The sequence below is a fragment of the Cavia porcellus genome, unplaced genomic scaffold (genome assembly GCF_034190915.1).
Source record: "Cavia porcellus strain 051 isolate PalLab524CR breed Dunkin Hartley unplaced genomic scaffold, mCavPor4.1 scaffold_11, whole genome shotgun sequence".
NCBI lineage: Eukaryota > Metazoa > Chordata > Mammalia > Rodentia > Caviidae > Cavia > Cavia porcellus.
In genome coordinates, this window is record NW_026947494.1 from 696,033 (window position 1) to 723,009 (window position 26,977).

A 26,977-nucleotide genomic window follows, 5' to 3' on the forward strand; every position below is an offset into this window, starting at 1 on the left:
TTCCTGTTCTGTGTGTCTTTCTCTTGCTGCATCAGCTAGGAGAGTTGGTGTACCTTTGTGGGACTCTGCCGTGTCATGGGTGCTGCTGTTGCACTTGTGAGTTTCCCTTGCTTCAGGATTGTTGGGTTGAGGCTGTATCTCATCTCCTGAACCTTTCTACCCACGCTTGCTTGGCAGCTGTGTGCCCCTCTTCCCTCTCCACCTATGCCTGCTCATCTCAGCAGCAGTGTGCCATCCCTGAGGCTGTACAGGAGCTGTGAGCACTTGGCTCCTTCCGCTCTTTCAGGCATACCTACGGTTAATTACTTCTGGGTATTTTAATGAAGTATATTTAATCTCACAAAGTATTTATGTAGTACGATTTGCTGTCCAGTCTCTTTCCTCTTCACACCACTCAAAACATTCCTATTTGGGATCACTTTCTTTCTGTATTTGGAATTTGTTTCAGGTCTGCTAGTGGCACATTTTCCTTTCATTGCCTAAAAATGCCTTTATTTTATCCTTTTTTGGAAAACAGCTTCCTTAGGCTGGCATTCAGATTGGCTTTTTTATACAAGTTTTTTGGCAACCTGCTGATGATGTGCACTTGTTTCTGGGCTGCTGTGGTGGCGTGGCACAGTGCACAGATGATCCCACCCTGGAATCTGACACCCCAATAGTTGCACTGCAACAGAACCTGATGAGGCCTATCCACCAGCCCCCCTCAGCCTGGCCAGCAGCGCTCCTAAACCAGAAAGCCAGCAGCTCTCTGGGGAGCAGGGGACTTGAGGCTCCTTCTTTGAGCCCCAGTGCAGCCCTGCCTCCTGCCATCCTTTGTGGGGGTCTCGTGTGGTTTGCATGGTGTGCCTGTGGGGACAAGGCCCAGTTGCCTAAGCTGAAGCCTGCTAGCACAGACAGTGTATGCCTGCAGTGAGGAAAGCAGCAGTCTGTGTTTTTACTTCTTTACTCATCACTTTACCAATTTGACACACAATGTTAACAGCAAACACAAGGAGCAGTATGCGCACAGTTTCACTAATGGTTTACAAGCCAGGCTATGACAGCAAATCCAACAGGTGACACAATGCCTCGAGCTCTGCGGGAGGGACAGAGGGGCCGCTGGACCCTATAGATGTTCCTGGTGAGAATGGTCTGGACATCTGCAGAAGTGCCTTCCTGAGTCGGAACACCCAATACATCAACATTACTCAACACGCTGCTAAAGTGATGCACTCAGGATTCCCTGACATTAATAAAATAGTGTAAAAATATATTGCATATATATATATAAACTTGTTTCCCTTTCTTGAAAAAACTTAGTACAAACTAGTAGTATATTATCCCTTTCAAGTTTAAGTTGTGCAAGTTTCCTTTGTTGTTTGGCTTGGCTTAGTTTTTTAAGAGGTCTAGAAGAGTGAGTGAGTTAACTTAAGCATCTCAAAATGCCTGTTGTGACTCCGTCACATGCCCATGAACAAGACCACACCCCTGAACCACTGGAGTTCAGAGGGCTCAGTAGTAAGCAGAGGAGGAAAGTGGCTGGGGTTCAGTGTTTGAAAGACAGTGTAGCCTTAGTAATAACTTCACAGTACAGCTGAATTGTCACCCTTGTATCAAACAGATGACAAGGTATCCCCACGTGGCATGTGCTACGGGGCCAGAGGGTAGCCAGCTCATACATGATTCTGTAGGAGGAAGTGAGCCAGACGGGCAGGCACGTTTCCCCTGTAAAGAGGCAGGTGGTAAATATCGTTGATGTCTGGGCACAGCCTCTGTCTCAGCCTCTCCCTGTTCCAGTTGCAGTGCCAGAGCAGCCATGGGCGTCGTAAACCCATGGCTGCGGCCATGTGCCAATAAAACTTTATTCATAGAAACAGGTGGCAGCTCTAGCAGCCCAGAACTACTGCGGGTGGGAGGAGTGAGCTGACCATGCCCACCGCAACCCACCAGCCCCTGGGGTCAGGGCTAGGCAACAGATAGGCAGGGGTAGGAGGCAGGAATGCAAATGGAACCACTACACATGCCTTTCCAAACTCACCTGTATCTGTGTGGCTCTCACCTGCCCCAAACAGAAGACTTAAGGATATTAAAAGGTGTAAAAATACTCCAGTATAAATATAAATTTTTGCTATATTTTAAACATGTAATTTGAGCTTTCTTTTCATAAAGCTAACAGTTATTGACCACTAACTAGTTGCTTATGTTATAGCATTAATAAATACTCTGCTAGGATCAATATTCTCCAACCTCCTCCTTCCCCGATACTTAGACACCATCTACAGTGCCCTCCCCTAACCCCTCTAATTTGTCCATCTCCTGGGTGTCCTCCCCACAGAATCTGTCCCTGCTCTGAGGTGTCACCTCCTGACAGAGCCTGTTCCTGCTCTGGGGTCTCAGCTCCTGACAGAACCTCTCTGTCTCTCGAGGGACAGATTCTCCCTGAACCTGTCCTTGCTCCCAGGTGACACCTGGTGGAATGTGTATGTGTCTTGGGTTGCATGCTATGCAGTTTCTCTTACAGAGAGACATTTAACTATTGAACCATGTTAGTAGAAGCTGATTGGTATGACATAAACATGCAACACACACACTCCTTTGTGCTGGCACTATTCACGGACTGAGAAAATGCTGTGTCTGTTTTGTGTAGTGGAATTGGAGTCCAGATGTTCTGTGTTCAGCAGATATGCACGGATGCCACGATGAATTCTATAATTTAAACTAAGTCTTCGCAAGTCTTTACCACCACTTTCTTACTAAATGATGGAGATGGAGTGTGTGTTTTCAAAGCTATGCTTTGAAGCCAGCTGGAGAAGGATGCTGTCCTTACCCACACATGTCTGAGGAAACCTTGGGTCCTGCTGGGGACCGGGAGGGGACACAGGGAGACTAACACATGTATCTGATGTACCCAACTGCCACGCAGTGAGAGCTTGGATGGGGGCTCTCCTTCCAGAACCCCAAAGGCACTCGGGTTCTGGGCCAGCACAGGGAGAGCCACCAAGGCAGAGCAACTTGATTTTCACCATGAAACTGAGAGGAATACATTCTGGAAATTCTCTAGAGATGAAGAGTCCTTTCCTGTCAAGGAGCTCACCTCAGAGGCCTGAGATGAAACCAGCCACTCAGCTTCTCCATGTGGCTCTGGGCAGAGGGCATTGTGAGGTGCTGACCATAGGGACCAGGTGCCCAATCTGATGGGACCTCCTGCCAGAGGCTGGTGGGCCTCGTATCATTTCTTTTGCTTAGATCCAACTTTGTCCTTTGTGCCAGGCAGCAGCTCTTCATGTGGTCTGGGTCCTTACAGAGCGATCATTCTTGTCCAATGAGGACCCACTGAGCAGGAGACAGGTCAGTGCCCCCCATCTCAGTTCACCCTTGCCTCTAGGGGTGTAACCCTATCTGCCACACTTCTGCAGCTCTCAACACCACCCTGACCCAAGCACACTAGCCCAGCTCTAGGAGCTAAGGACCTGCTGGGTTTACATCAGGTCTGTGTGACTCAGCTGTGTTGGAGGGAACTGGGCTGTGGACAGGCAGAACACAAGAACAGCCTCGGACCGAGAGCCGTCAGCCATGGTGGGGCCTTTTGGGGACCATGGTGCCACAGAGGGCAGAAGCCATGGTGTGTGGGAGGGATGCAGTGGATGGGGGCCTGTTAGCACTAATGAAGGTCCCTGGCATTGGGACACAGGGCTTTGGTGGCTGTGAGATTAAACACTGTGCCTTCAGAGTTGTCTCATATGTTCCCAAGCATTATTTTTGCCTTTAGCTTTTACACAGGAGCCCAGCCTGGGTCAGCCAAGGGTACAGCCTGGGGTCTGTGGTTCACCTGTCTTTCCCCAACCCAGTAAGCTGGCACCTGCCTGAGAGCCATGACTCCTCAGTCTCCTGTGCCAGGCACCATGAACTCCTGTCTCCAAGGGAAGCTGCCTGCCCACAGGACCACTCCTTTTCCAGATGGCCCCTCAGGATGCTGCTCTGCTCAGTGGGCTGGTGCACAGCCTTCTGCAGAGCTGCTGCTATGGCCAAGCGCACTTGGGCCAGGAAGGTATGTCACATGCTGTGGCAGTAAGGAAGCCCGCTGCCGCTTGTGCTGTGGCACAGGCCCATGTTCAGGAAGATGGTGTCTACCTTAAGCAGCCACCTGCCCTGAGTAAAATGAGACTGACCAAGGGCAGACAACAACTGTGAGGCATTTTGATGCCATGTGGGCCCTCTCCGGGGCCACAACCCCACAGATCAGAAGTAAGACTGTGGGTGGCCCATACCAAGGCCTCCTTGGGCTAGGGATAGAGGACTGCTTGACCACATATTGCCCTTGCAGGGGGAAAGGGGCAGTGAGCGGGGCCCCACTGTGCATGGCAGCTGAGTGGGCCTAGGTATCTCTTCTGGGCTGGTCCTGCTGCCTGGCATGCTGCCTTCTAGGTGATGTGAAACAGGTTGTGGACTTGGACTTCCAGAGGGCCCAGGCAGTGGCTAAGGGAGGCCAGTGAGCTCAGTGGGCAGCAGCACAGGCCACAGCATAAGCAGCTTTGCTCACCCTGCACCGACTGACTCAACATCATGTGCCTCCTCACTAGGGGTCACAGGAACAAGTAGGGAGGTCACAGCACTTGAATCTCCCTGACAGCTCTGAAAACCGGCATGCAGTCACCATTTCTTTTCACTTACAAAAGCAAACAAAAAACTGTCCTGATCAACCAAGGAGCCTTCCCTTGTCCCTCAGCATGGACCTGGTCCACAGGCACACATGTGTGTGAAAGCACACAAGTATGTGCCCTTGTGATCTGCCCATGGCCACCAGGAGACCTGGCTGAGCCCTCTGTTCAGAAAGCACGAAGGACACGAGGTGTGGGCCCAAACTGATCGTGCTGTTGGTTAGTTCATCAGCTCCTGCAGCCCTAGAGGCTCCTGGACAGAGTCTGCCTGCCAGGGTCAGTGTGGCCTCTGCCCACCCGTCCCACACTTGGCCACTCCCACAACCCTTTTCACCCGTATGCCAGGTGGCCAGTGTGGCGAGATCCTGGGGAATGGTTTGGAAACTTGAGGCGCACAGGGAAGGGTCAGGTCTGACAGAGGTGTGGGTGCTCCAGTGGGAGGTCTGGGGTCAGGCCTGGGTGTCGTCCCCAGTTGCCCCAATTGCCTCAGCTTCCTCTGAGTTCTGCCTGCTGAGCACAGGAATGTAATGAAGTGTGATGGGTGTGAATTCCCGGCTGGCACCTGCAGTGTCCACAGCATCGGCGCAGGCTACTTGGCCCCCTGTACCTTCTGGTCGTAGGTGCCTGCATGCTTGTAGCCGGGCACGTAACCCGACTCATCCACCAGGTCCACGCGGCCAGCCTTGCCCTTGCCCTTGCCCGATGGGTCAAAGCGCTCCTTGTGGGAGCCGGTGAACTTGGTTGTGTCTGTGAGCCGTGACACAGTGGGCGAGGACACGGCTTTCTGCAAGAGAGGAGTGCAGAGCAGAGTTGCTGTAAGCCCGTTGCAGGAAGGGGGAGCCCAGGACAGGGAGAGTGAACCTCCTTGGCTGCATGTCCAGAGCAGTCTGCCTCTCCTGGCCTATGTCAGCCCTGAGCACGCAGGCCAGCTCCTCTGCCCATGTTGCTAGTGATTCATGCATGCTGACCTCCAGGGACAGCCAGGCCCCACCCCATGTCCCCACACACTCACTGTGACCCCCGAGATGACTGGTGACCGGCCCTCAATGAGCCGGTGCACCTCCTGCACAGCCTCCTCTTTGCTCTTGTCCTTGAAGCGCTTTGTTGCCAGCTCCTCAAGCGCCTCCTGGAACTGCTCGAAGGTGATAGTACGGCAGGACTTCCCCCTGTGGGCATGAGGCCTGTAAGCCAATGGCAGAGGCCTAGGGAACCGACCTGCAGCCTAGCCAGTGTCCCACCCCATGCTCTGCTCCACGGTGACCCTAGCAGGCAGTGGCCATGGTGACCAGCAACTGCAAACTGTGGAAAGCACTTTGAGGAAGCCCCCAGATCCCAGGACAGTCCTGCTGGGGCACAGCACTACTGCCTTCCACTTGAACACAGACACAGTGTGAGAGGAGCCTATCTTTCCCAGGGAGCCGGAAGAGTCCAGGCACACTCTGGGGCTGCTGGTGGAGCCTGAGGGCAGAAACAGGAGGGGCTCTCTTCCCCACTCAGGGACACTTGAGGCTGCAGTAGCCTGAGTAGGGACTACTGGTTCATTTGAACACCTGGCCACCACACATCGTCCACCACGTCCCAGGGTAACACAAGCCCCTCCCTTTGGAGGTCACAGGCAATTTTTAAAAAAAACTCTGAAGTTGTTCTTTATCTTAGGAGAGTTTTGTACTTTGACTGGACCCAGCCCAGCTGGTCCACACTGATGAGTTTTCAGTGTTCAATATAAGGTGATGAGGGTAAGGTGCCATCTACAAAGCACTGAGGCATTGAGGTCCTTGGGGTCCCCCTTCCCAGGGCCACCCTCGGGCCCACTCAGGCCCTCAGCTGCATACAACCCCAGCAAGGGCCTGGGCGACCAGCCTCAAGCTGAGGACCTAGCACAGCCGAGGACTTGCATCCAAGAACAGAGCTAGAGCACTGACGCTGTGGGATTCCCAGATGCGCTGCAAAGCTGTGGTAACAAGATGGTATTGACGAAATCCAGAGTCCAGCGGCCACTCCACCACGCAGCCAGCTCATCTTCAAAGGCGTGGGGCAGGCCAGGAGAAAGGAGTGTCTCAGCACACAGCAGGACAACTGGGGTCCCTATACACACACACACACACACACACACACACACACACACACCACACCACACCACACCACACACCACACTCCACCCGGCTTGCAGAATGAACCCAGAATAGGTCCCAGTCCTGATGCCAATTTGTGGAAGGACACCTAGGAGAAAACCTCTGTTTTCTTGAGTTAGACAGAGGCTTCTTTAGGAATGACTCTATATGAAAACAAAACAAAAAAATGGATGAATCAAACTTCACCAAAATTTTCAAATTGTGCTGTTCAAATAGCATTAAGAGGAAGAAAAGGCAAGTCATGCATTGGGAGAAAGTATTTGCAAAACACAAACCTGATTTTTAAAAATTAAACTTGTATCTAAAATACACAAAGAACTCTGTAAAAAAAAGAAAAGAAACTCAGAATGAACAACAGGCCGTTCTCGGACATTCACCTCTCATGAGGAGCCATACGGGAGGGCAGAGGCTCGCAGGAGCAGGCAGCACATGGCCTGACATGGAGTGGTCAACCATCAAAGAACCAGCCGGACCTCAAGCCTGTGTGTTCCGTTCCAGGGCACTTTGGAGGACCCTACAGCCCCATCCCTGGGTTCTTACTCAGGACAGAGGCTGAAGTGCTCACATAAACCCACATGAGAATGCTATCCTGATTTTACTCGTGTCAGGCCTGAAAACAACCTACATGTCCTTCAACTATGGCTGCATAAATGCTGGGTTTCATGAACCACTGAGCAACCCAAGGACAAACCAATGGTGTGCACAGTGACACAGTGGACCCCAAGTGGCTGGGCTGGGGGTGAGACATAAAGATGCTACCACGCAATCCCCAGCAGCCATGCATGTTCACCAGCAGCTGGAGGATTCACCAGTGTGCTGAAGACCTGGGACATTCTCACCAGACACTCCATGGCCAGGCCAAGAAGAAAGTCCTGGGAATGCCCCCAGGGAAACCCACAGGCTCTGTGGAGACCTCACACTTAGGCCCACTGGCCATTGGGGCGCCAGGCCTTCAGTTCTATATGTGCCCCTGGAACATTCTAGAGCTGTCTGTGATAAGGCAGAGGAGCTGTCACAGGATGTGAGGGTGGGTCCAACTCATTGGCTCTGAGCTCCAACACACACCAACTGCTTTCTGTGACCACTGGGTGGCCCTCTATTAGAGCAGCTGGCCCTGCAATCCAGTAGTGCCTGGAAGTGACAGTCTTTTCCCCCCTCTCTGGGCCTTAGGGTGGGGTATTGATATAAGGCCCCTGGGGACATTCTGTCCTGGGCCATCAAAGGCCTCTTGTCTCCTACTCTTGGCCCTCGCCAGGCCAACATGGATGCCAGGCCCAGCAGCCAGCCTAGTGACCCTCCACCGGGACACACAGCCCTCCAGGCAGGCAGCCCCTGCACCAGGCACCACCAGGCGGATGGGGCGCTGGCAGGGGTTCCCCCATCAGAGGTCACATTCAGACCAGACTTTCAGCCCTGAGTCCCTACAAGTGCAGTTGTACTGCTAGGGAGAGGGAGCCCTCGTGTCAACTAGGCTAGCTGAGAGTCCACCCCCTAACCCCGAACAGGCACTCCTGCTCAAAGCAGTCCCCACAGAGTTCCAGGATGACAATGCCTCTCTTTTTCTCAGAGACATGTGACCTGCGGTAGGCTCTCCTGACACCCAGCCCTTCTTCAGTGCCTCAAGACCAGGGACATCCTCAGGGCTTGAGCCACCCCTACCCTGGCTCTGAGTTCTGCCACATGGCCTGGCCCACAACATGTGGTCTTGCTCACACAAGGCACTCACCCGACCTGGGTCTGCTCCCAGGACCCTGTGTCCTTGGGCCAGCACTGTGCCTGCTTGGGCTCTTGTGGACATGGGTCCTAGCAGGGGCTTCAGAGGACAGATCCTGAGGACAGAAGTATGGCCCAGGGCCACCCACTGAAGCTACCCCTCAGCCTTCCATGGCATCTTGCAAAGGAACCCAGCATCCAGAGACTGGATGATTGAGAATGACTTGGGAGAGTTTGGGACATGTAGAAGTGGCCCCCAAATGGACTCCAGAGGGGAAACCTGAGGCTCCTGAGGGGCAAAGAGCAGGGCTGCCCCAACACAAACCCAGGATAGTGGGGATGTACTTTGTGGGAAACTATTCTGGGAGACCTGGGGGACCTGACCTGGCCTCATGTTGTCATCCCTGACCTGTGGCTCTGAACTCTTCCTGTGCTCCAGGAGACCCAGTGTCAGCACGCAGAGTCACACCTCTGCCTCCTGCTCAGTGAGCCCTGTCTGCAGCCTGGGGCCCTACCAGGACAGAGCTGACACAGGGCGGGGTGCAGGGCCTGGAGGGTCCTCATCTTGGGAAATAGCAGAGGGATCCTCAGTATGGCTGATGGGGTAATGTCCTCAGGGCCAAGAAGCCAAGCAGCCATGGCCCTGCTCTGGCCCCAGAAGTGGCAGACCCTAACCCTGAGGTCCAAAGGCCTGACTTCCAGCTATCACCAGCCTGCACAGAGGACACCTAAGACCATACCATGGCTGCCCTCAGCTTGGAGCACAGACATCACCTTAGGACTCTTCCTAAGGTCTCATTTTCCTTGTGCCTTTGTTTTTATAGGAGCCAGGTCAGTGTCAATGCCTCTCCTCGGTGGCCTGGGGGTCAGGTGCCTCTGTCCACCTCCCACACCAGCATAAGCAGAGATGAGGTATGGACACACATCTGAGGTCATGCAGACGATACCCGGTGGCTGGTCTGCATGCAGATGGATGGAGAGACTGAGGGGCAAAGAGCGGACACCTATCACCATAACCTCCAGGTCCTGTCTGGTCACCGTAGGCTCACAAGAACTGGAGAGGCCTTGGCCACAAGGCTACAGGTTCCCAGCCCACTGCCTTCCAACCAGAGATGCTCCTCATGGCAAGACTGGCGCCCAGTGGAGGTCAGAACCCTGGAGTCTCCTGGCAGGCCAAAGCCTTGGCTGTCCTGCACTTCCACTTGTAGCCACCAGAGGACACTGCAGAGCAGGCCTGCAAGCTCCTAGCCCCAGGACCACAGCACAGCCTGCATCCAGGTCCCTCTAAGACTGAGCTGAGGGCAGCTTTCATGGGTGACCCTAAAGGCCATAGCTCTGTCCTCAGGGGCTGTGCTGGGCTCTGAGGCCTCTCACTAGAGGGCACAAGGGTGGCCCAGGTGTCATGGTGAAGATCCCTGTCATTTGGCTTTTCAGGGATATCCTGACAGTTGGCTTCATACACAGCACCCACACACATACAGCCGCTCTATATACGTGCTGGCTGGGCCTCATGTGCTTTGTGCCAGGCATGGAAGACCACGGGAACAACTTCTGCATTGAGTTGCCCCAGCTATCTGTTCCCTTCAGCTCCTGCCAGCTGCCCTGGCCTGGATCAGCATTCTGCCTCTGCTCTCCACCAGTGGCTGTCATTGTGGCTTCCTTCTAACCTGTGATCATTTGTCCACTCACCTCTGGCGGCCCCTCAGGGTGCAGAGTGTTTGCAGAAAATCAGAGCAGTCACTGTAGAGGATGCCCAAGATCTGGCAGACACACCTGGGCCCAGAACCCGCCACCCAGGGAAGGCCTCCCCATCTGATGGCTTCAGATCAAGGCAAGAGGCACGGGGGACACTGGCCCAGCCCAGGTCCCTGTGTGTCTCCTTTCCCCCACCCCACACAGACACTCACACACAAGTACACATATACACACACACACAAGTCTGTACAAACACACAGGTGCCCACAGGCACGACACATGTACACACGACATGCTGCCTGTGGCCTACAGTTTCTGTGGCCCCACACCAGAGCTGCCCACGAATGTCCAGCACGGCCCTCTGGTCCCTGCATGAGGGGCAGTAGTCTTCCATAAAACTTGGTATAGAGCCACAAGAAATTTGTTTAAAATTTAACACATAGTAACATCAAAACAAACAAGCGCTACCATGGCAACAAGGACCTAAACAAAGGCTTGCAGATACCCCAGCTGGCGCCACGCCTACAGAGCCATGGCAACCTGCCCCGAAAACAGAAATAGTTGGACTTTTTCTCCCTAAGTCTGTCAACGTCGGCGACTTCCTGGCAGTATCTAGGTGACTTCCTCACAGCCTCCATTCCCCCCCGCCCAAGGAAGCGAGGCCCTTGTGGCGTCCCTGCAGTCCCCTGGTGGCCATGGACACCCACTCCTCAAAATGACCAGTGGCCATTGCAGCCTCATTTTCCCAGAAATTGAAGGGAAAGCCCTGGTGGCCTGCTGCCCTGAGCTTCCAGCTCTTCCGACAGGAACCCAAGGCCCTGGATAGGTCACCATTTCCCAGGACCCCATGACCTTATTGGGGTCACAGTCCTCCAGATCCTGTGCAGGCACATTCCCCTCTCCCTGGGGACAAGGATATATGTTTGGGTCTCCTGCTTCAGCATACCTTAGGGGTCAAGGGACCCCAGAACAGAGAGGCCTTGGGGAGAATGAGTCACAAGGATGCAGGTCAGGGCGACCTTGCCAGAGCTTGGGGGAGGGATCACAGGGCCCCAGTAATCCAGGTTCAGGAGGGTAGGCCAGTGGTGTAGGAGAAGAGGACACCACCCCAGGGAGAACCTGGGGTCCTGAGGGATACCCAGCCAGACTCCTTATCCTGGCCACCCTGTCTGCACTGACCAGGGGCTGCCTACCTGTACACCTCCCCCATGTGCCCACAGCCCACTGGGCACCAGGCCCAGCAAGGCACAGCCTGGCTGCATCATGACTTGGCCCGGGCTGGCCTTCACCCCAGCCAGGATCCACAGAGGGGAGTGGGCCACACCTCAGCCGCTAGGTGTCTGCGAGCCAAAGCCCCAAAGTTCTTGGAATGGGACTCACACTTGGAGGCCCAGTGCCCCCAGGGTAAGAAGCACACATCCTCCAAGAGAACTAAGACCTAGCTGCCACCTACAAGGACAGAACAGGAGTCAGTGCCACGTGCAAGGGCGGAAGGCAGCGCTACAGAAAACACAGGGTCCTGGGGGGCCGGCCCTACACATCCACTTCTGCTGAGCTCCCACCAGTCCTTCTAGAAGCTTTCCCAAGGACAGAGCCTCGGGCCTCTCTGCTCCCGGGAGTGGACACCAGTCAGCGTGAGGACATGGCCTCATCACTTGCACACACCACCAGCTGCTGGGAAGCCACCAGCCACCACGCAAGGGCTCTAGTCCCTATCATTCAAGCCTGGGCTATAACTGTCCCTCCCCCACAGCTGCCTAGGTGGTCCATTCACGCCCATACGTAAGGCCAGAAGCTACTGGAGGCCATGCATTTCACTGCAGGGGACAGGATGGACAGCAGGGCTAGTCTGTCCCCCAGACCCACACCACAACCAGCCTGAGGATATGAAGCACCGGGAGGCCTCCACTTGGCACAGGCTTACAGGCAGACCTGTCCCCAGAGTCATGTATCACTCACCAAGGAGTCTCAAGGCAGCACGCACCAAGCCTCCAAGTGGATCCACAAAGGGGCTACCACCACTGGCAGTGTTGAGGCCCTGGTTGCCCAAGACCTGGCCCCGCTCTGCTTGGCATGGCTGTAGGTAAAGCCAGGAGAGGAGGAGCCTGGCAGTGATGGCGAACCTCTTAGAGCTTCCAGGGAAAAGGCCCAGCTGCGGCCCTCAAGCACGGGTTCACCACCACCAAGCTAGGAGAAGCCCAGGGCCATGCCCCAGTGGGTATGGGGTCCCCAGCCGATCCCTCCCCAGCGGGACTGGTGCTGGCAGAGGCTCCTGAGCCCTGGGGCAGGGGGACACTGGCCAGGGCAGAGGGAGGTCTGAAAGGCAGGCTCAGCCCAGGGGTCACCATGGTGGGCAGGGCCACTGGCCGAGCCACATTCCAGCCCCAAGCATTTGACCCATATACGATGGAACAAGAGGCCAGTGATAGCTGGAAACACAGCAAGGACTGCACGTGCCAGGGCTGATCTGTCCACATGGCCTCTGGTCCTCTCCAGTGGCTCATGGGTGCCAGCCTTCCAGGTAACCAAAGGGGACATTCTGGCTCAGACACTGCATGTAGCCACAACTGGGGACCTCCCTGGGCAGGTTTCATCCCATGCAGCACAACACCCAACCCTGAGTCACCCTCACCCAGCCCGGCCACCTCCACCGGCCCGGCTGCCCTGTGCCTCCTGACGCTGACCTGTGACCTACAATAAGAAGCTGGGTCTCACCACACCTGGGAGACCCTACTTTGTACCCGCAAAGTAGTGAGAGGAAGCCATAAAGACCATGGCACTCAACGTAACTGGAGGATGACACCCAGCTGGCACCCATGGAGAGTGAGGCCCGGCAGGACATGGTCTGACTGGCAAACCAGGCCTGCAAAGGCCCGGCCACTGGGAGGGAGGCAACAGTCAGGCAGGCACAGCAGCAGCAGGCACTGGTAGAACCAGGCCGCAGTGGAGTCATTTCCACACTGGACAGGTCTGGGCAGTGGCCTAGGGAACTACGGATTTTCCCATATCATGGGGCTCAGAGAAGCCCAGGAAATGTGACAAGGGTGAGGGCACCTCAGCATGCTTCCAGTGTGCAGGATAAGAGGCATGCGCATGAGCCCGTGATACTGGGACACACACGTGCACACTCATGACTTGGACACATACATGAGCAAACACTCCCAGGGACACACACGTGCACAGACACCCATAACCCAGGGACACATATGCACACACACCCAGGACCCAGGGACATATGCACACACACCCAGGACTCAAGGACACACGCATATGCACACACATCCAGGAGCCAGGGACACTCGTGTATGCACACATATCCAGGACCCAGGGATACTCATGTATGCACATACCCAGGACCCAGGGACACTTGTGCGTGCACACACACCCAGGACCCAGGAACACTCATGTATGCACACACACCCAGGACCCAGGGACACTCGTGCATGCACACACACCCAGGACCCATGGACACTCACGCATGCACACACACCCAGGACCAAGGGACACTTGCACATGCACACACACCCAGGACCCAAGGACACTCGTGCTGCATGCACACCCAGGACCCAGGGACACTTGTGTATGCACACACACCCAGGACGCAGGGACACTCATGTATACAAACACACCCAGGACCCAGGGACACTCGTGTATGCACACATACCCAGGAGCCAGGGACACTCGTGCATGCACACACACCCAGGACCCAGGGACATATGCACACACAGCCAGGACCCACGGACACACGCACACACATCTGGAACCCAGGGACACACACGCAGACCCACACAGCCCAGGGACAGGTGCACTCACACAGAGGGAGCAGGGTATTATGCTGTGACCCAGGCTACAGGTGTGTGGGGGCCTCTTGCTCCTTCTGTTGTTTCAAGCCCAAGTCTGAGAGAGGTGTGCAAAGGGCTGGACAGGGTGAGAGGCAACAGGAGTGCAGGGCTGGGCCCCCATACCACCTGTGCCATGTGGCTCTCTGGCAGCACCATCCCTTTCCGGTCCAGTGCCTGGTTGCTGACTGTGAGCAGGTGCAGAGTCCACCCCACAGCCACACCCAGGGCTCGGGAACCCCGCCCTCAGCCTGACCAGGAAGCCAGTGCTGCTGTGCGTGCTGGGCCCTCCACCCTGCTGTGCCCTCTGGCTGCTCAACCACCAGCCACTTACTTGATCTTGCTGAAGACGATGTCCACGTCGGTGACAGTCACACTCTTCCCGTCGATCACGTGGCAGTCCCGGCACAACTTGGACCAGTTCTTGCCGTGCATCTCCCGCCCTGTGGCTCGTGTGTCCCCGTGTACGGCGAAGCGCCGGAAGGCCTCCTCCAGGGCACTGAGTTCCGGGGCCGCAGCTGCCCCCTCGCCAGCACCCTCCGACTCCTGTGACAGCCTCTTGGCTGCCTTGTCCTTGGTGGGGTCCCCTGGGGACTTTGGGGGTGTCCTGTTGGCGGCTTTGGCAGGCTTGGCCTTGCCGTCGGCCATGGTGCTAGAGAGGAGAGAAGAAAAGAGCTGCTGGGCTCCTCACAGCCCCAGTCCCTGCGGGGCGGTCACAGGAGGGGATCTACACATCACAGTGGCAACAAGGGACAGGATAGGGCCAGCTGGGGGCCAGCAGAACTCAGCAGCCACCATTTGGTGGCCTCCCCTACTGACACTGCACTGCTGCTCTGGGGCCATTGGGGTCTGTGAAATATTGTCCACCTCCACACAGCCATCCAGATGACACCTGCTATTGTCCTCATGGCCAACTCATGGCCAGGGGTGGGGTTCGCCCTGGGAACAATGATGAGCGTCCAGAAACCCAGTACCCAGGCCTGGAGAGGGGACCCATGTGTCAGGGGTCAGGGAGAGTCCCGCTGCTCCAGACTGCACAGCTTGGAGATTGCAATGCAAGTAGACACCCCCTGGGGCTGAACAGACTAAGGGGCTGCATCCCCCCCAGAGGGCTCAGGAGCTCAGGGCCACACAGATATCCCCACCTATGAGCACCAGGTGGGTTAGGTATGTGGTCAGCATCTGCCCAAGGAAGGTGCTCCCCAACATGAGTGCCCACAGAGGTCTGTGAGAGGAGGTGTCATGCCTGCCTTCCAACCCTGAGAGTCACAGGCCCCCTTCCCACCTAGCACCAGAGCAGTCAAAGCGTGACCTCCATCATCAAGGGGCCCTAGGATATGACTCCTGTGAACTCACGATGGTACCAAGTCCAAGGAACAGCCAGCCTCGCCCAGAGGAGCCTTTACCACTAGGCAGGGTGCTGAAGGCCAGGTTCCCACACCTGGACCTTCCTAGATTAGAGGAGTGCAAGCGAAGGTCAACCTGTAACGAGGACCAGACTAGGACAGAGGAGAACAGGAAGCTGAAGCTCCGTGGGACCAGGCACCCAGCACCCCCTGGGAATGACCAGCCCCACCTCCACCACACACTGGCCCCTGAGGACTGAGCAAGCCACATGGGCAGTGGTGACATCAGGCAGGTCAAAGGGTATGAGCTGAGTTGGAGTGGTAGAGGACACATGAGCCAGACATTCCCTGCACCCCTTCCTTCCCAAGCCCTCCCTGTGGCCCACTCCCCCAGTCAGGCCACACTGCCCCCACAGGCTCCTGTCTCTAGCAGTGGGCCCTGTCCCCCCGGAGTGTACCCTGCAGGCTGGATGTGAGACTCTCTGCAGGCTATGGGCCTTGCTTCCCAAGAGTGCCCCTGCCCCTGCTGTGCCCTGGTGCCCCTAGCAGTGTACCTGAACCCCTCTCTTTTTACCTATGACTTCAGGGGTCCCTGTGCATCCTCTGCCCTGCCTCCAACCTGCTGGCAGACTCCTTCCTGCCCAGCCCTTGCCACCATTTTCATGGTGGCAAAGGAGAGCAGATGACGTGGGAGAGGACAGTACCAGTGTCAGCCCAGGCCAGGGCCCAGAGGCTCAGCATAGCCACCTCCCCTTGGGTAAAGAGGGCAACAGAGGGACATGGGTAACTGATCCACCGGGTGTGGGCCAGGCTGAGTTACCAGATTGGCATCAGCAGCAGAGGGCAGAGAAGGCCAGGGCAGGTGGAATTACAGCCGCGCACAGGAGGGGAGGCTCTAGGCAGGGACCCCTAGCCAAGCAGACTCTCATACCCCATGTCTCCCCAAGGCCATCCTCGCCACACAGGCCCCAGTTCTCAGAATAAAAAATGCTGATGTGAAATTTACCTTTATGAAGCAAAACCTGAAGAGGGGAGACTCCACAGGCCAGGCACTGGCTGCCAATGGCCTCACAACAGAAGGACCAGAATTTGGGGTACAGGGAGCTGTCCCTGTCTGCAGCAGGTGCCTGTGAGCAGCGGAGGGATCTGGGGAGGGCAGAGGCCTGTGACTATGGCCAGATGATGTGACCAGGTGCCTCCTGACTGGGGCCAGATGCCCCCGATTGGGACAGGGTGCCTGAGATCAGATGACTTCCCAGGGCAGGCTGTCATGTGCCCTGTGCATGGAGGTGCCTACTGTCCTGCTTTCCCCGCCTTCCTGTGCCCCCACCTGCTGGGGCCCTGCCCGCATCCCACACTCTCCTCTCACCATCAAACCCCGCTCTCTGCCTGCCTCAGGCTGGGCTGGAGCACTGCACAGTCAGGGTGCGAAGAGAAGGCTAAGTGGAGGTCGGGACCTTGCAACACCACAGGCCGTCGCCCCTCCCCAGGACTGCAGGACCCAAGGCTCTGTCCCTGGGTCCAAGGACACCCGGGCACTACTGGGCCAGACCAGCTGAAGGGTGCTCCTGACCCCTGTCCACCTTGGGTCCTGCCCTAGAGGAGCCCATGCCAGACAGCCACCTCTAGTCAGAATGTCCTCCCCAACAAGTGCCAGTTAGCCCCAACCCCAAACACCCTGCCCCAGGGCGTACCTTGTAACTCTAGCAGTTGCCCACCAAGAACCTAAAGGCAAACTGTCCCTTAAGAAATAGCCAGGTTGGGGACATTAGCAAGCACGTGGGGACCCCAACCCTAGACCTGCTGAGAGGGTGGGTGCCCAGTGGCCCTCCTGTGTCTGCATGGCAGGAGTCAGACCGTCTCTGCCTGGCAGTCCTGCCTGAGGATGGGGAGGCTGGGATTTGTGACCTGGAGGCCAGGGTGGGTCTGCCCCTGCTTGTGGCCTGGAAGTGCTGTCAGAACCTGCCTGCATTTTGGTCAGATATGCCAGGCCTTCATTATGTCTTCCTTCGATGGCCACACACGGGATCAGGTGGAAGGAATCCCTGTCATCACCCCCAGCTTCTGCTGGCTGGACCCTCGGGGATGAGGGCTGGCTCTGGAAGCTGGTAGCAGGGAGCTTCTGGGAGGTCACCTGGCAGGTGGAAGCTGCCTTCGCCCCCACCTCTGCAGGCCACCAAGCTGGGCCTCAGCTGTCCACCTCAGGCTCCTTAGCAGGCTTTTGGGGAAGTGAGGATTCCCAGAAAGGGCCAGGGGCCCCAGTCCCTTCAAGTCCCTAGATCCCCACCCCTGGGCCCCTGGGCCCGTGGGCCCCATGGAGACAACCAGTAATATTGCACCGATGCCAGAGGCATGTGGTTCAGGACCATGCTGCCTGCAGGAGGCTGGGAGGCCGCAGCCAGAGTGGATACTGCCCCAAAGGATAGTAAGTCAGCCCTGGCTGGAGCCACAGGACTCTGGGATGAGGAAGAAGGTGGGGGCACCTCTCTTAAGCCTCCCAGCACATACAACCCTAGCTGGCAGCCCAGACATAGCCTCTCCCCAGGCCCAGCTCCAAGTCAGTCTGGTCCCAGGAAGCTGATGGTGACAGGGGAGGGGCAGAGCACAGAGAAAATGACCCACAAACAAATCCCAAACACAGTCCCACAGACCTCTGAGGGATGCCTGGCCTACCAGAAGCCTCCTGTGACCACCAGCCAAGATGCCTAGTTCCCAAGGCCTAACCAGCCGGGGAGACCACGGCAGCCTGTAGACTGACAGAGAAGCGCACGTCAAGAAGAAGAATCAGACAGTGTCCCCAGATTCCCCGCTCACATCTGTGCCCCAGGATCAGAGACTGGGGTCACACAGTGCCCTGAGCCCAGGCTCTGACAGGGATAGTAGGGGCTCAGAGCCCCAACACCAGGCTGCGCTGCCTGACCGAGGGGCTCTCCAGCTCAGCCCACTCGAGTACAGCACAGCCCTTTGGCCATTGTTTATTTTCACTGTGACATGGCCACTTGCCTGCCCCTCCCTGGGCACTTGACGTGAGTGCCACTCGTCCCAGGCAGGGAAAGCTCCCTAGGCTGGCATGAAGCCAGCATTTACTGCCTGTGTGTCCCTCAGGCACAGAGCACATCCCAGGTGCCCAGACACGGCTCCAGCAGCCTGCATGCATAACTGGACTGCCCGGCCTGGGAGCTGGCTTGGCCAGGTCCAGACAGGTCCCCAAGGCCAGTCTGCTGCCCTTCAGGGTGACCCAAGAAGGAAAACAAACCCACCGCTGGCTCCTGTGCCCAGGAAGGGGGAGGGCAAGGCGGAGAGAGCACTATTCACCACAGATTCCTGTGTCCTGTGCTGGGACCCAGGAGCCAGGTAGGGCTGGCCATGGCAGTAGGGGTACTAACCAGTCCATCACCACCATTCCTCAGGCAGGAACTGATCATGTGCCTGCCCTGCCCAGGCCAACAGTGTCCCTGGTGTGGGCGTGGGTGTCCTCTGGGTGTTCTGAGTCCTCTGGGAGTGGCACAGTTCCCTTGGCCTGTGCAGCCTGGCTTTAGGGTCCAGAGCTCCACAAAGGCTGCTACCCATCACCTGACACACAGGGCCCTGTGAAGTGCTTCCCACCTCCAGGCATGGGAGGACGCATACCCCAAGGGACACAGCAGCATAGCAGTCCTGGATGACAGCTGCCCTGCAGCAGACAGCAACTTTGTGGTGCCTGCACTGTGAGAAACACGATTCTGCTCTTTTGTCACTGTTCTTACATTACCTCCTCAGGGGTTCTGTCCTAGGAACACAAGAAGCCAGAATGGTACGGCCACAAGCCAAAGACAGCAGGCCCACCAAGAGGTGGTCCTGCCCACTGTAAGAACTGGCCTGCTGGCTCCAGGGAGAAGGGTTTCTGTGGCGTTGAACCATTTTGTGTGTGTCTTTTTGTCAGTAGCCTCTAAACTCTGATGCAGTTTGGTGATCAGGAGAGGTGGCAGCCTCTCCAGGGGCACAGAGAAGGCCAAGCCTGTGAGGGGAAGGTGCAAGTGCCAGAGGTCTGACAGGACAAGAGTGAGTGTTCTCCAGGGGTCCCAGGGTCAGCCCAAGCAGGCTGGGCTTGCAGCAGGGGCAACCACAGGACACCTGTTACTATGATACTCCATGTCCAGGCACAGAGTATGGAGCAGGGGAAAAGCATACACAGAGAGGTAAGCAAAGACCCAGAGCACAGGGAGAGGACTTAGTCAACTGTGCTCCTGTGCAGTGGGGTCCATGCCCAGAACACGAAACATATTCTAAGGGTCCCCTGATGAAAATCGAGAACTTGTGTCCACCAAAACAGAGCATCAAGAAGTTGGCAAACTCCAGGGTAGGAGACACTAATTGTTATACACGATGAATGCTGACCTGCCCAGAATACATCAAGCACTTCCACGGATAGATAGGATAAGAGCAGACAACTCAGGGGGAAGGCATGGCCAAGTGCTCAACAAGCAGAATCAGGAAGATTCTGATTAGGCAGAAAAGCCCAACCTCAGAAAGTATCTCCCACCTTCCAGGGTGGCTGAATTGTACAGGCACAGGAAAGGTGGAAAGGCAAATGTCCAGCCCCTTGGAAAGTTGCTGGGCCCTGTCCACTAAATCGGAAGATACCTATTATTGGAGGCCACCAACCCCAATTGCAAATGTACCAGACAGAGGCACAGCCACATGGGCCAAAGCACCTCAGAAGGCCCAATGGCTGGACGGGAGAACAGCCAGAGTTAAGAGCAGTGGCATGCTCATCAAGCAGTGTGTTGTGCACAGACACAGTAGCCACAACGAGTGATCATGGCAGGACAACAACCTGCACAAGGACCTGGAGATATGGGTGTATGTGAAACAACTGTGCCCATGAGCAGAACCCACCCCACTCTGGGGCAGATGTGTGGGTGGCAGTGGAGGGAATGGGAGCCACAGGACCACTAGGCATCAGGAGGAAGGCTTGGAGGCCTTCCTGGCCAGGTAACCAAGGGAAGTGGGTCTCAGGAGCAAGGCGAGGTGAGATGAGCTGCCTGAGGCACCCTCATCACTCACTGAAAAGACTTTTTCTACTTCTCCCCCAAGAAAGTTGTGCATTTGGACATTAGGAGATTACAGCTTACCACCAAATCCTGGCTGTTTATTGCTCATGGAAGGGAAGAATATGGACCCAGGCACGTTAAATCTTTTTTTGCTAAGTTGTGTTTTTGTGTTTGTTTTGTTTGTACCAGGCATTGAACTCAGAATCTTTTGCTTGTGAGGCAGGTGCCTGCGCCGATGTGCTAAATCCCCCACCTGGCACATTAAATTTGGATCTGGAAGTGAGATTGGGGGAAAGCCACTGCATGTATCTATGGGGTTTTCCCTGGTAGCAGCAAGCCATCTTCCCGTGGAGAAGGGCTGTGGGCAACAAATCCCACTCTCCTGCCCCAGTAGAACCAATCAAAGCCATGTCTAGGGTCTCTACAAGGGTGATACTGAGCTGGGATGGGGGATGCAGTGGAAGGGAAGGGGGTGCCCTGGGCAGGTAGTGCCTGGGGTCCATTGTGGTGGATGGTGCTCTGGGGAAGAGATGCCTCAGGCAGGGATCCTTGGGTGAGAGATGCAGAGGCATGGGCGTGGTGGCCACCTCTACAAGGAGGGCACTGGCCACTGCCAGGAGGGGGTGGAGGACCTGTTTGAGCCCCAGATGGGCCAGGTAGCCCCGCCCTTCCTTCCTGGGAACAGCTCTTGCTGGACAGTGGGAGACAGCGGTGCTACTCCAGGCTAGCTGGCTGGCTGAGGGCACTGGGCTCACCCCAGGGTGCTCGAGAGCCCCAATGGACTGCAGCCTCCTCCCTGCCTGTCTCACCAGCATCGGCTGCTAAAAATAGGTCACCGAGGTTGGCAGCCTCTCTTGTAGCTGCTTCTCAACGTCTGGGGACCAGGAGGGTGTCCAGGAAGATGGGTAGCTCACGACTGCTCCCCAAACTTCCCAAATTCTCCTGGGATCTGCACATTTCCCAGGAGATTATGGAAAAGAAACAACAGCATCGGCCCCACCATACCCAGCCTGACCCCCACTTTCTACTCCCAGTCAGAGGTCCGTGGATTCCACCTCTGACCCCGCAGCCTCCCCAGGCGGCATTGGCGTCGCGGGCACCTGCATGACCAGCGGGGATGACAGCTGCAAGCGCCTCCCCGCCCCCACTCAGCGCATCGCCCACCGTTTACATAAGGAGCGCGGCGCCGAGGCTAGGCTGGACTCGGCAGCCGCGCCCCTACCTCCCCGCTGCAACGGCCGATGCGGCAACGGGAATACAACCAGTCCCCACACGGCCCAGCGCAACCGAATGCCCAGGGCTCGACCGGCCTACCTGCGTCCGTCCTCGCCCGCCGGGCCGCACCCCGCCGCTCACCTCGGAGACCAGCGACTGCGACCGAGCCTCGGTCTCGGCCGCGCGCCCGACCGGGATCGAGCGCTCCGCCACCACCGCCCCGCCCCGCCCCGCCCATCCGGCTAGGCCCCGCCCCTCCCGGCAGTCGGCCACGCCCTCGGACCGCATCCCTGCCCTTCCCCACAACTCGGATTCGCTGAAGACCCCAAGACCCACCCCAACCCGCCCCTTGGCCCCGCCCAGACTCCCAGGCCCTGCCCACTCCCGCCAGTCGGACCCGCCCCACTCGGCCTTAAGCCCCGCCCCTGAACCACCCCTCGCGCTCCGCCGCCTTCCTTACAAGGCCGCCCGCGCAGGCCTAGGTACCCCAGTCCGCTTGGCGCAGGGCGCGGCCGCGCGCTGAGCGTGGGAACTGGGTGGGGCAGGGGCACAAGGCATGGCGCACCTGGCCCTAGGGTGTAGCGCCGGGAGGGGGCCGGGGCGAGATTGCAGGGCCGCTCCACCCCAGGTACGGGTTTAGAAGGGCGTCTTCATGCAGCGGCAGCATCATCCGGGACACCTGGCCCAACTCTGCCCCGAGCGTCTGGTGGGGAAGGAGCGCCGGCTGGGTGGGGCCAGAGGTTGCTGAAGAGGCTGGCTCGGGGATCTTCGACCCCAACGAAGAGGTCAGCGTTCAGGATGCTGGCCCCAGGGACCGCCCAGGGTCGCCTTCAGCTTTCCTGGTGTGGCTCAGGTGAAAAGCGGTGTCCCTGCAACCACCACCGTTGTTTCCCGTTCAGGTCCCGGTGTTCCCTCCCCTGTCTGCCAGTCCCCCTCCCAGTCCCTCTCCCGTTCCCCTTCTCTCAGAGCCTCTGGTTCCTTCTGCTCAAAAGTGACCAGTTTTCTTCTGCCTCTTCCTGCTCTACTGAAGAGCGCCCACTAGACGCAGAGGACTCAGGAGAGTTCAAAAGATTAAAGCTCCCCTGTCAGCAAGTCCCCCTCCCGGGCCCTATCCTCCACCTCTGGCTGCGTTCCCTGTATCCTACTGTTTCCAGGCTCCTCTGGGGCTCAGGCTCCTCTGGGACCCTGTAGGGGCCTTCTGTGGAACTCCGGTTTTTGTTTGGATTGAGGATCTGACACTTAGGCAGAGTCCGTTGAGCCCTAGGCACAGCCATAGTGGAAATGATCAGCTCTGTGCGCAAGGCCCTGAAAATCTCTCTCACTGGAACATTCCTGCAGCATGTAAGCTGCAGCCAGGGATTCTTCCACCCCAAAACGGGTGTCAAATGCACCGATTTCACCAATAAAAGTGCAGGGGGAGATCACAGCAGCTTCAGAAGCAGAATCACGAAGATGCCTTTGAGAAGAGGGGGGGGGGTGCTGGAGCTGCTCCTCCAGGTTGCCAAGGTGGTCTGAGCACAGCCCCAGACAAAGGAAAGAGGACACCAGGGCTGGACCTCTGCTCCAAACACAGCAGCATGGAACTGGCTGCCTCTGGGCCTGGGCTCATCATCTGGAGCTGATCAGTTCACGAGGTTGTAAGTGAAGGCTGAAGACACAGGCCTGTTACTTCATAGCAGGCAGCCCTTCCGCAGTGATGATAAAGCACCTCGGCATGGCACCAGGCTGTCCCAAGCTCAGAAGTTAGGTCCTAGTTTGGGGTCGGGAGGCCTCTTCCTCCTGCCATGGCCACCTGGCCAGTGAACTCTGTCAGGTGGTTCTGCCATCCTGCAGAACTTCATCCCCAACCAGGGCCTGGACTGCCTCTGCCCTGCTGTAGTACAGACCAGCTGCCAGCAGAGGGCACGTGTCCACACCACTGTCTGGGGACACCGGTTACCTGCCTTCCCACAGCTGCTAATAAGCCCCTTAGATGGGGTGGCTTCAACAGAGACTCAGACTCAGGACACAGTTGGGGATGGCACACAGCCTCCTGTAGAGCTAGGAGCCTCCCTGCCTGGAGCTACTGACAGCAAATGACTCCTGTGGATGGCTGGGCTCCTGGCTTCTCTCTGCTAGCAGAGCTGTGGCAATTCCTAGGCCCTGGGTGTCAGGTTCAACAGGGACCTAGAGAACATTACAAGCCCAGTTGGGGGCAGGCCTGGGTCTGAATTCTGCTGCAGTGGGCAGGGTAGGCAAACAGAAGCCTTTGATGGGAGCGACTGCTGACCAGGCCGCAACCTCATGCAGCAAGTGTCAGGCAGGGAACCAGAACTCTTTCTCAGTTTAGAATCTAATGGCATCATGGAGTCGGGCTGCCAGACAGGACTCAGCCTTGGCATTGACAGTGCAGAGGGGATGGGTCTACTCAAGGTGCAAGCCGGGTGTGTGCTAGATATGGGCACATCAGACACAAAGGGCAGAGGGGCTTTTGAGGACAGCCTTAGGTCCCTGGGGACCCGCTTCCTGGCTTGGATCTGGAGTGCAGTCAAGGCTAATTCTGCAGGGCATGCACTCCTGAAGCCAGTGCAGGTCTTTTGGGGAATGTGGGAGAAGATGAGCCAGCTCTTGGTCCACCCACCTTCATGGGGACTGCAGGCCAAGGATGTGGAAGGATGGTGCAGAGCTGGGTCCTGCCTAGAGGACAAGAGTGGATGAAGCCCAGGCAGGGATCTTGCCAATTGACAAGAATTTTTCTGAGAGGGGCCTGGGGATTTAGCTCAGTGGCATAAGCTCCTACCTGGCAAGCACAAGGTCATGGGTTCAATCCCCGGTACCAAAAAAAAAAAAAAAAAAAAAAAGAATTTTCTGAGAATGTCTTCAGTACAGGGACAGACGTTAGCCAATTTTATGGGGTTGTGGCAGGGGTGTGGTTCTGGCCCAGGTCTTGTGCACAGCATTTACCATTGGCAGGCTCTTCCACAGGTCTCATCTGTTGCTGTCCATCCTACATACACAGTCCTGCTGGGTTGAGCTGGGACCAGCCATGGGCAGCCTGCGGCCTATTGGTCATGTCCTGCTTCAGAGGAAGAAGAGGAGGAAGAGGAGGAGGGGGAAGAACACAAGGAGAAAGAGAGGAGGAGGAACAGAGGAGGAGGGGACAGGAGGAAGAGGAGGAGGGGCCTGCAGGGCCTGGCTGGAATAGGTACTGCTTCCCCCTGTGATGCTGGTACCTCCATCCTGCCCTAGCTAGCCCTCTCCTGCCTCCACTAGGCCCTCTCAGGGTTCATCCTGTGCCCACAGGAGAAGGAAGACTTACTAGGACTGGCTTCACCTTTATTGCTATCAAAACTTTTACAATTTCCTATAAAGCATTCTGAAGTTTCCTCTGAGATTAAACTCCTGCTACCACTAATGACCTCACAGAGTCCCTGCAAGGCTGCTTGAATGCAGCTACAGACATTTGGAAAACTGAGTCCTGGTGAAATAATCACCCTGAAATAACCAGCACAGAACCTGTGCAGCTCCCAGAGCACCAGGCCTGCTCCAAATCTGCACCTTGGAGACCCTGAGATGTGCTTGCCCCTCAGGCAGCCAAGCTCTCCAGGCACCCTGGCATTGTCTTGGGAGATCATCTGGCATCTAGGTGGGCCCCCTTTAGCACCTGGCCATAGGCTCAGAGGCCATACTGACCACTGCCGCCTTGAGCGTCTACAGTACATGCGCCTCTTCCTGAGCACTGTTTCTCAGGCAAGGCGAGGGCTCTGTGCCCAGGACCCAAGTGGGTGCCACTTTCAGAAACTTCCAGCCGCTCTGGTTCCCTGTTGCATCAGGGGCGTCCCCCATCCAGTCCTCAGGAGTGTGGGTGCTCAACTTCTGCTCTAGGAATCTGAAGCCCCTGCCTTCCTCCTGCCTACAGACTTGGGGCTCTGGGTCCAGGGCATCACCCGGGTGAAGATACAACCTTGTTCCCAGAGGGCTGGTGCAGTGTCTGCAGGCCTCCTCACTCACCTGCTGGCCTGGTAACTGTCTCGCCAGTTTGTGGACAACTTAGGGATTCACAGGGCCAGCACGCATGTACCACCAGCCCTCGGTGGTATCCCAGTCACCAAGCCTGACGGCTCTGACTTCCCCCTTCTCATTTCTGCTCTGTCTGTATTTTATGATCTTTAAACTAACTATATCTTAAATCTGAGGCTATGTAGCCACCAAATGGCTTCTAGGCAGCACCCCCTTTCTGAAGATAAGAAGTGCCAGGGATACTGACAGACAGAAAGTACACTCAGGAAGTGCTTCATGCATGGCAGTGACACCATGGTGAGGTGCCCACACTGCCACCACCAGCTGTCCAAGGTTGAGGGCTGCTGCTGTCCAGAGGAGCACCCTGACCTCACCAGTCATGTCCACAACCCTTCTGCTGGCCACACAGGAGGACAGGGCAGCCTGGTGACCAGAATAGTGCTCAGGAGTGCAGAGCACATGTGACTTGGCCAAACTGCAGCTGAGCAGGCTTCCCATGTCACCCCCCACCTCCCCTGTGACCTCAGTGCCCCTGTTTCACACTCTTGTTTTCCAGCCTCATTCATCGCCCTTCAGCCCTGGCTGGTCTGCTTTTCATCTTCGCCTTTTCCACCTAGGAGTTTGGTACCAGCCCCTCGAGAGCCCATGCTATGCACTGGGATAGGGTCCAGGTGTCTAAGGACAGGCTTTCTGGATCTGCTCTTTCTCCAGTGTGGGTGGTGAATGCCACTTCCCAGTTTTTAGAATTTGCACTGCATTCTCACCCTCCAGGTCCAGTCAGATCTGCTTAGGGTCAGGCTGCAAAGTGAGATAAGAGCTGACCATGCAGAGCGCCGCAGTATCTGGACCCCAGGTGACTGCTGTCTTCAGGAAGTGAGCACCACACTTTGCTCCTGAGCAGCAGATGAGATAGTGCCAAGTCCACTGATGTGTGCTGTGCCTCAAAATCTAAGGTACACAGAGAATGTACACAGAGGATGTGTGTACATTCACAGAATTAGCACAAGTTCCAGACCCCAAGTGGCTGGGCTACTCTATCCCATGGCAACCTGGATTTGCTGTCTGTGAGACAGCCAATCCCCTGCCTCCCACGAGTGAAATTACTCCCTGAGCCCAGGAGGGATGGTCGCTTGCATTGCAGCAAGTACTCAGGTGAGCCCGTGGATCTGTGTATCAACAGAAAGCAGAGTCTGGCCAGGGGCTTTTACTCAAAACCACTTTAGAATTGTAGGTTTTCATAGTTTGAAAAGATCTAATGGGGGGAAAGAATTCTAACACAGATATAAAGATGAGTTATAAAAATGCCATGGTCGGTGGCATTTGGGGTTACCCTGGCATAGAGAACAAGGAAATGGCCCAGACTTTCCA

General features: G+C 56.5%; 1 protein-coding gene across 2 annotated transcripts; it reads right to left on the bottom strand.

The window, feature by feature from the left end:
- Window positions 1–927: 927 nt before the first annotated feature.
- Window positions 928–22,195, bottom strand: Tppp (tubulin polymerization promoting protein). Of its 2 annotated transcripts, none has more exons than XM_063257909.1 (4): window positions 22,176–22,195; window positions 14,351–14,668; window positions 5,650–5,803; window positions 928–5,421 (listed from the first exon to the last, which is right to left on the bottom strand). In XM_063257909.1, the coding sequence occupies exons 2-4, from the start codon at window positions 14,662–14,664 to the stop codon at window positions 5,227–5,229; spliced, it is 663 nt and encodes a 220-aa protein (XP_063113979.1). In that variant the 5' UTR covers window positions 14,665–14,668; window positions 22,176–22,195; the 3' UTR covers window positions 928–5,226. The 2 variants fall into 2 exon arrangements, with proteins under 2 accessions (XP_063113979.1, XP_003462148.1); XM_003462100.5 differs by lacking the exon at window positions 22,176–22,195 and adding an exon at window positions 21,710–21,846.
- Window positions 22,196–26,977: the final 4,782 nt, after the last annotated feature.

What these genes read in the sequence shown, in the direction of transcription:
- Tppp (XM_063257909.1), bottom strand. Translation starts at nt 14,664, where the DNA reads ATGGCCGACGGCAAGGCCAAGCCTGCCAAAGCCGCCAACAGGACACCC. An exon ending in ATCGTCTTCAGCAAGATCAA is followed by an intron (nt 5,804 to 14,350) that starts GTAAGTGGCTGG and finishes TCATGCCCACAG; the next exon opens with GGGGAAGTCCTGCCGTACTA. An exon ending in CAGTCATCTCGGGGGTCACA is followed by an intron (nt 5,422 to 5,649) that starts GTGAGTGTGTGG and finishes CCTCTCTTGCAG; the next exon opens with AAAGCCGTGTCCTCGCCCAC.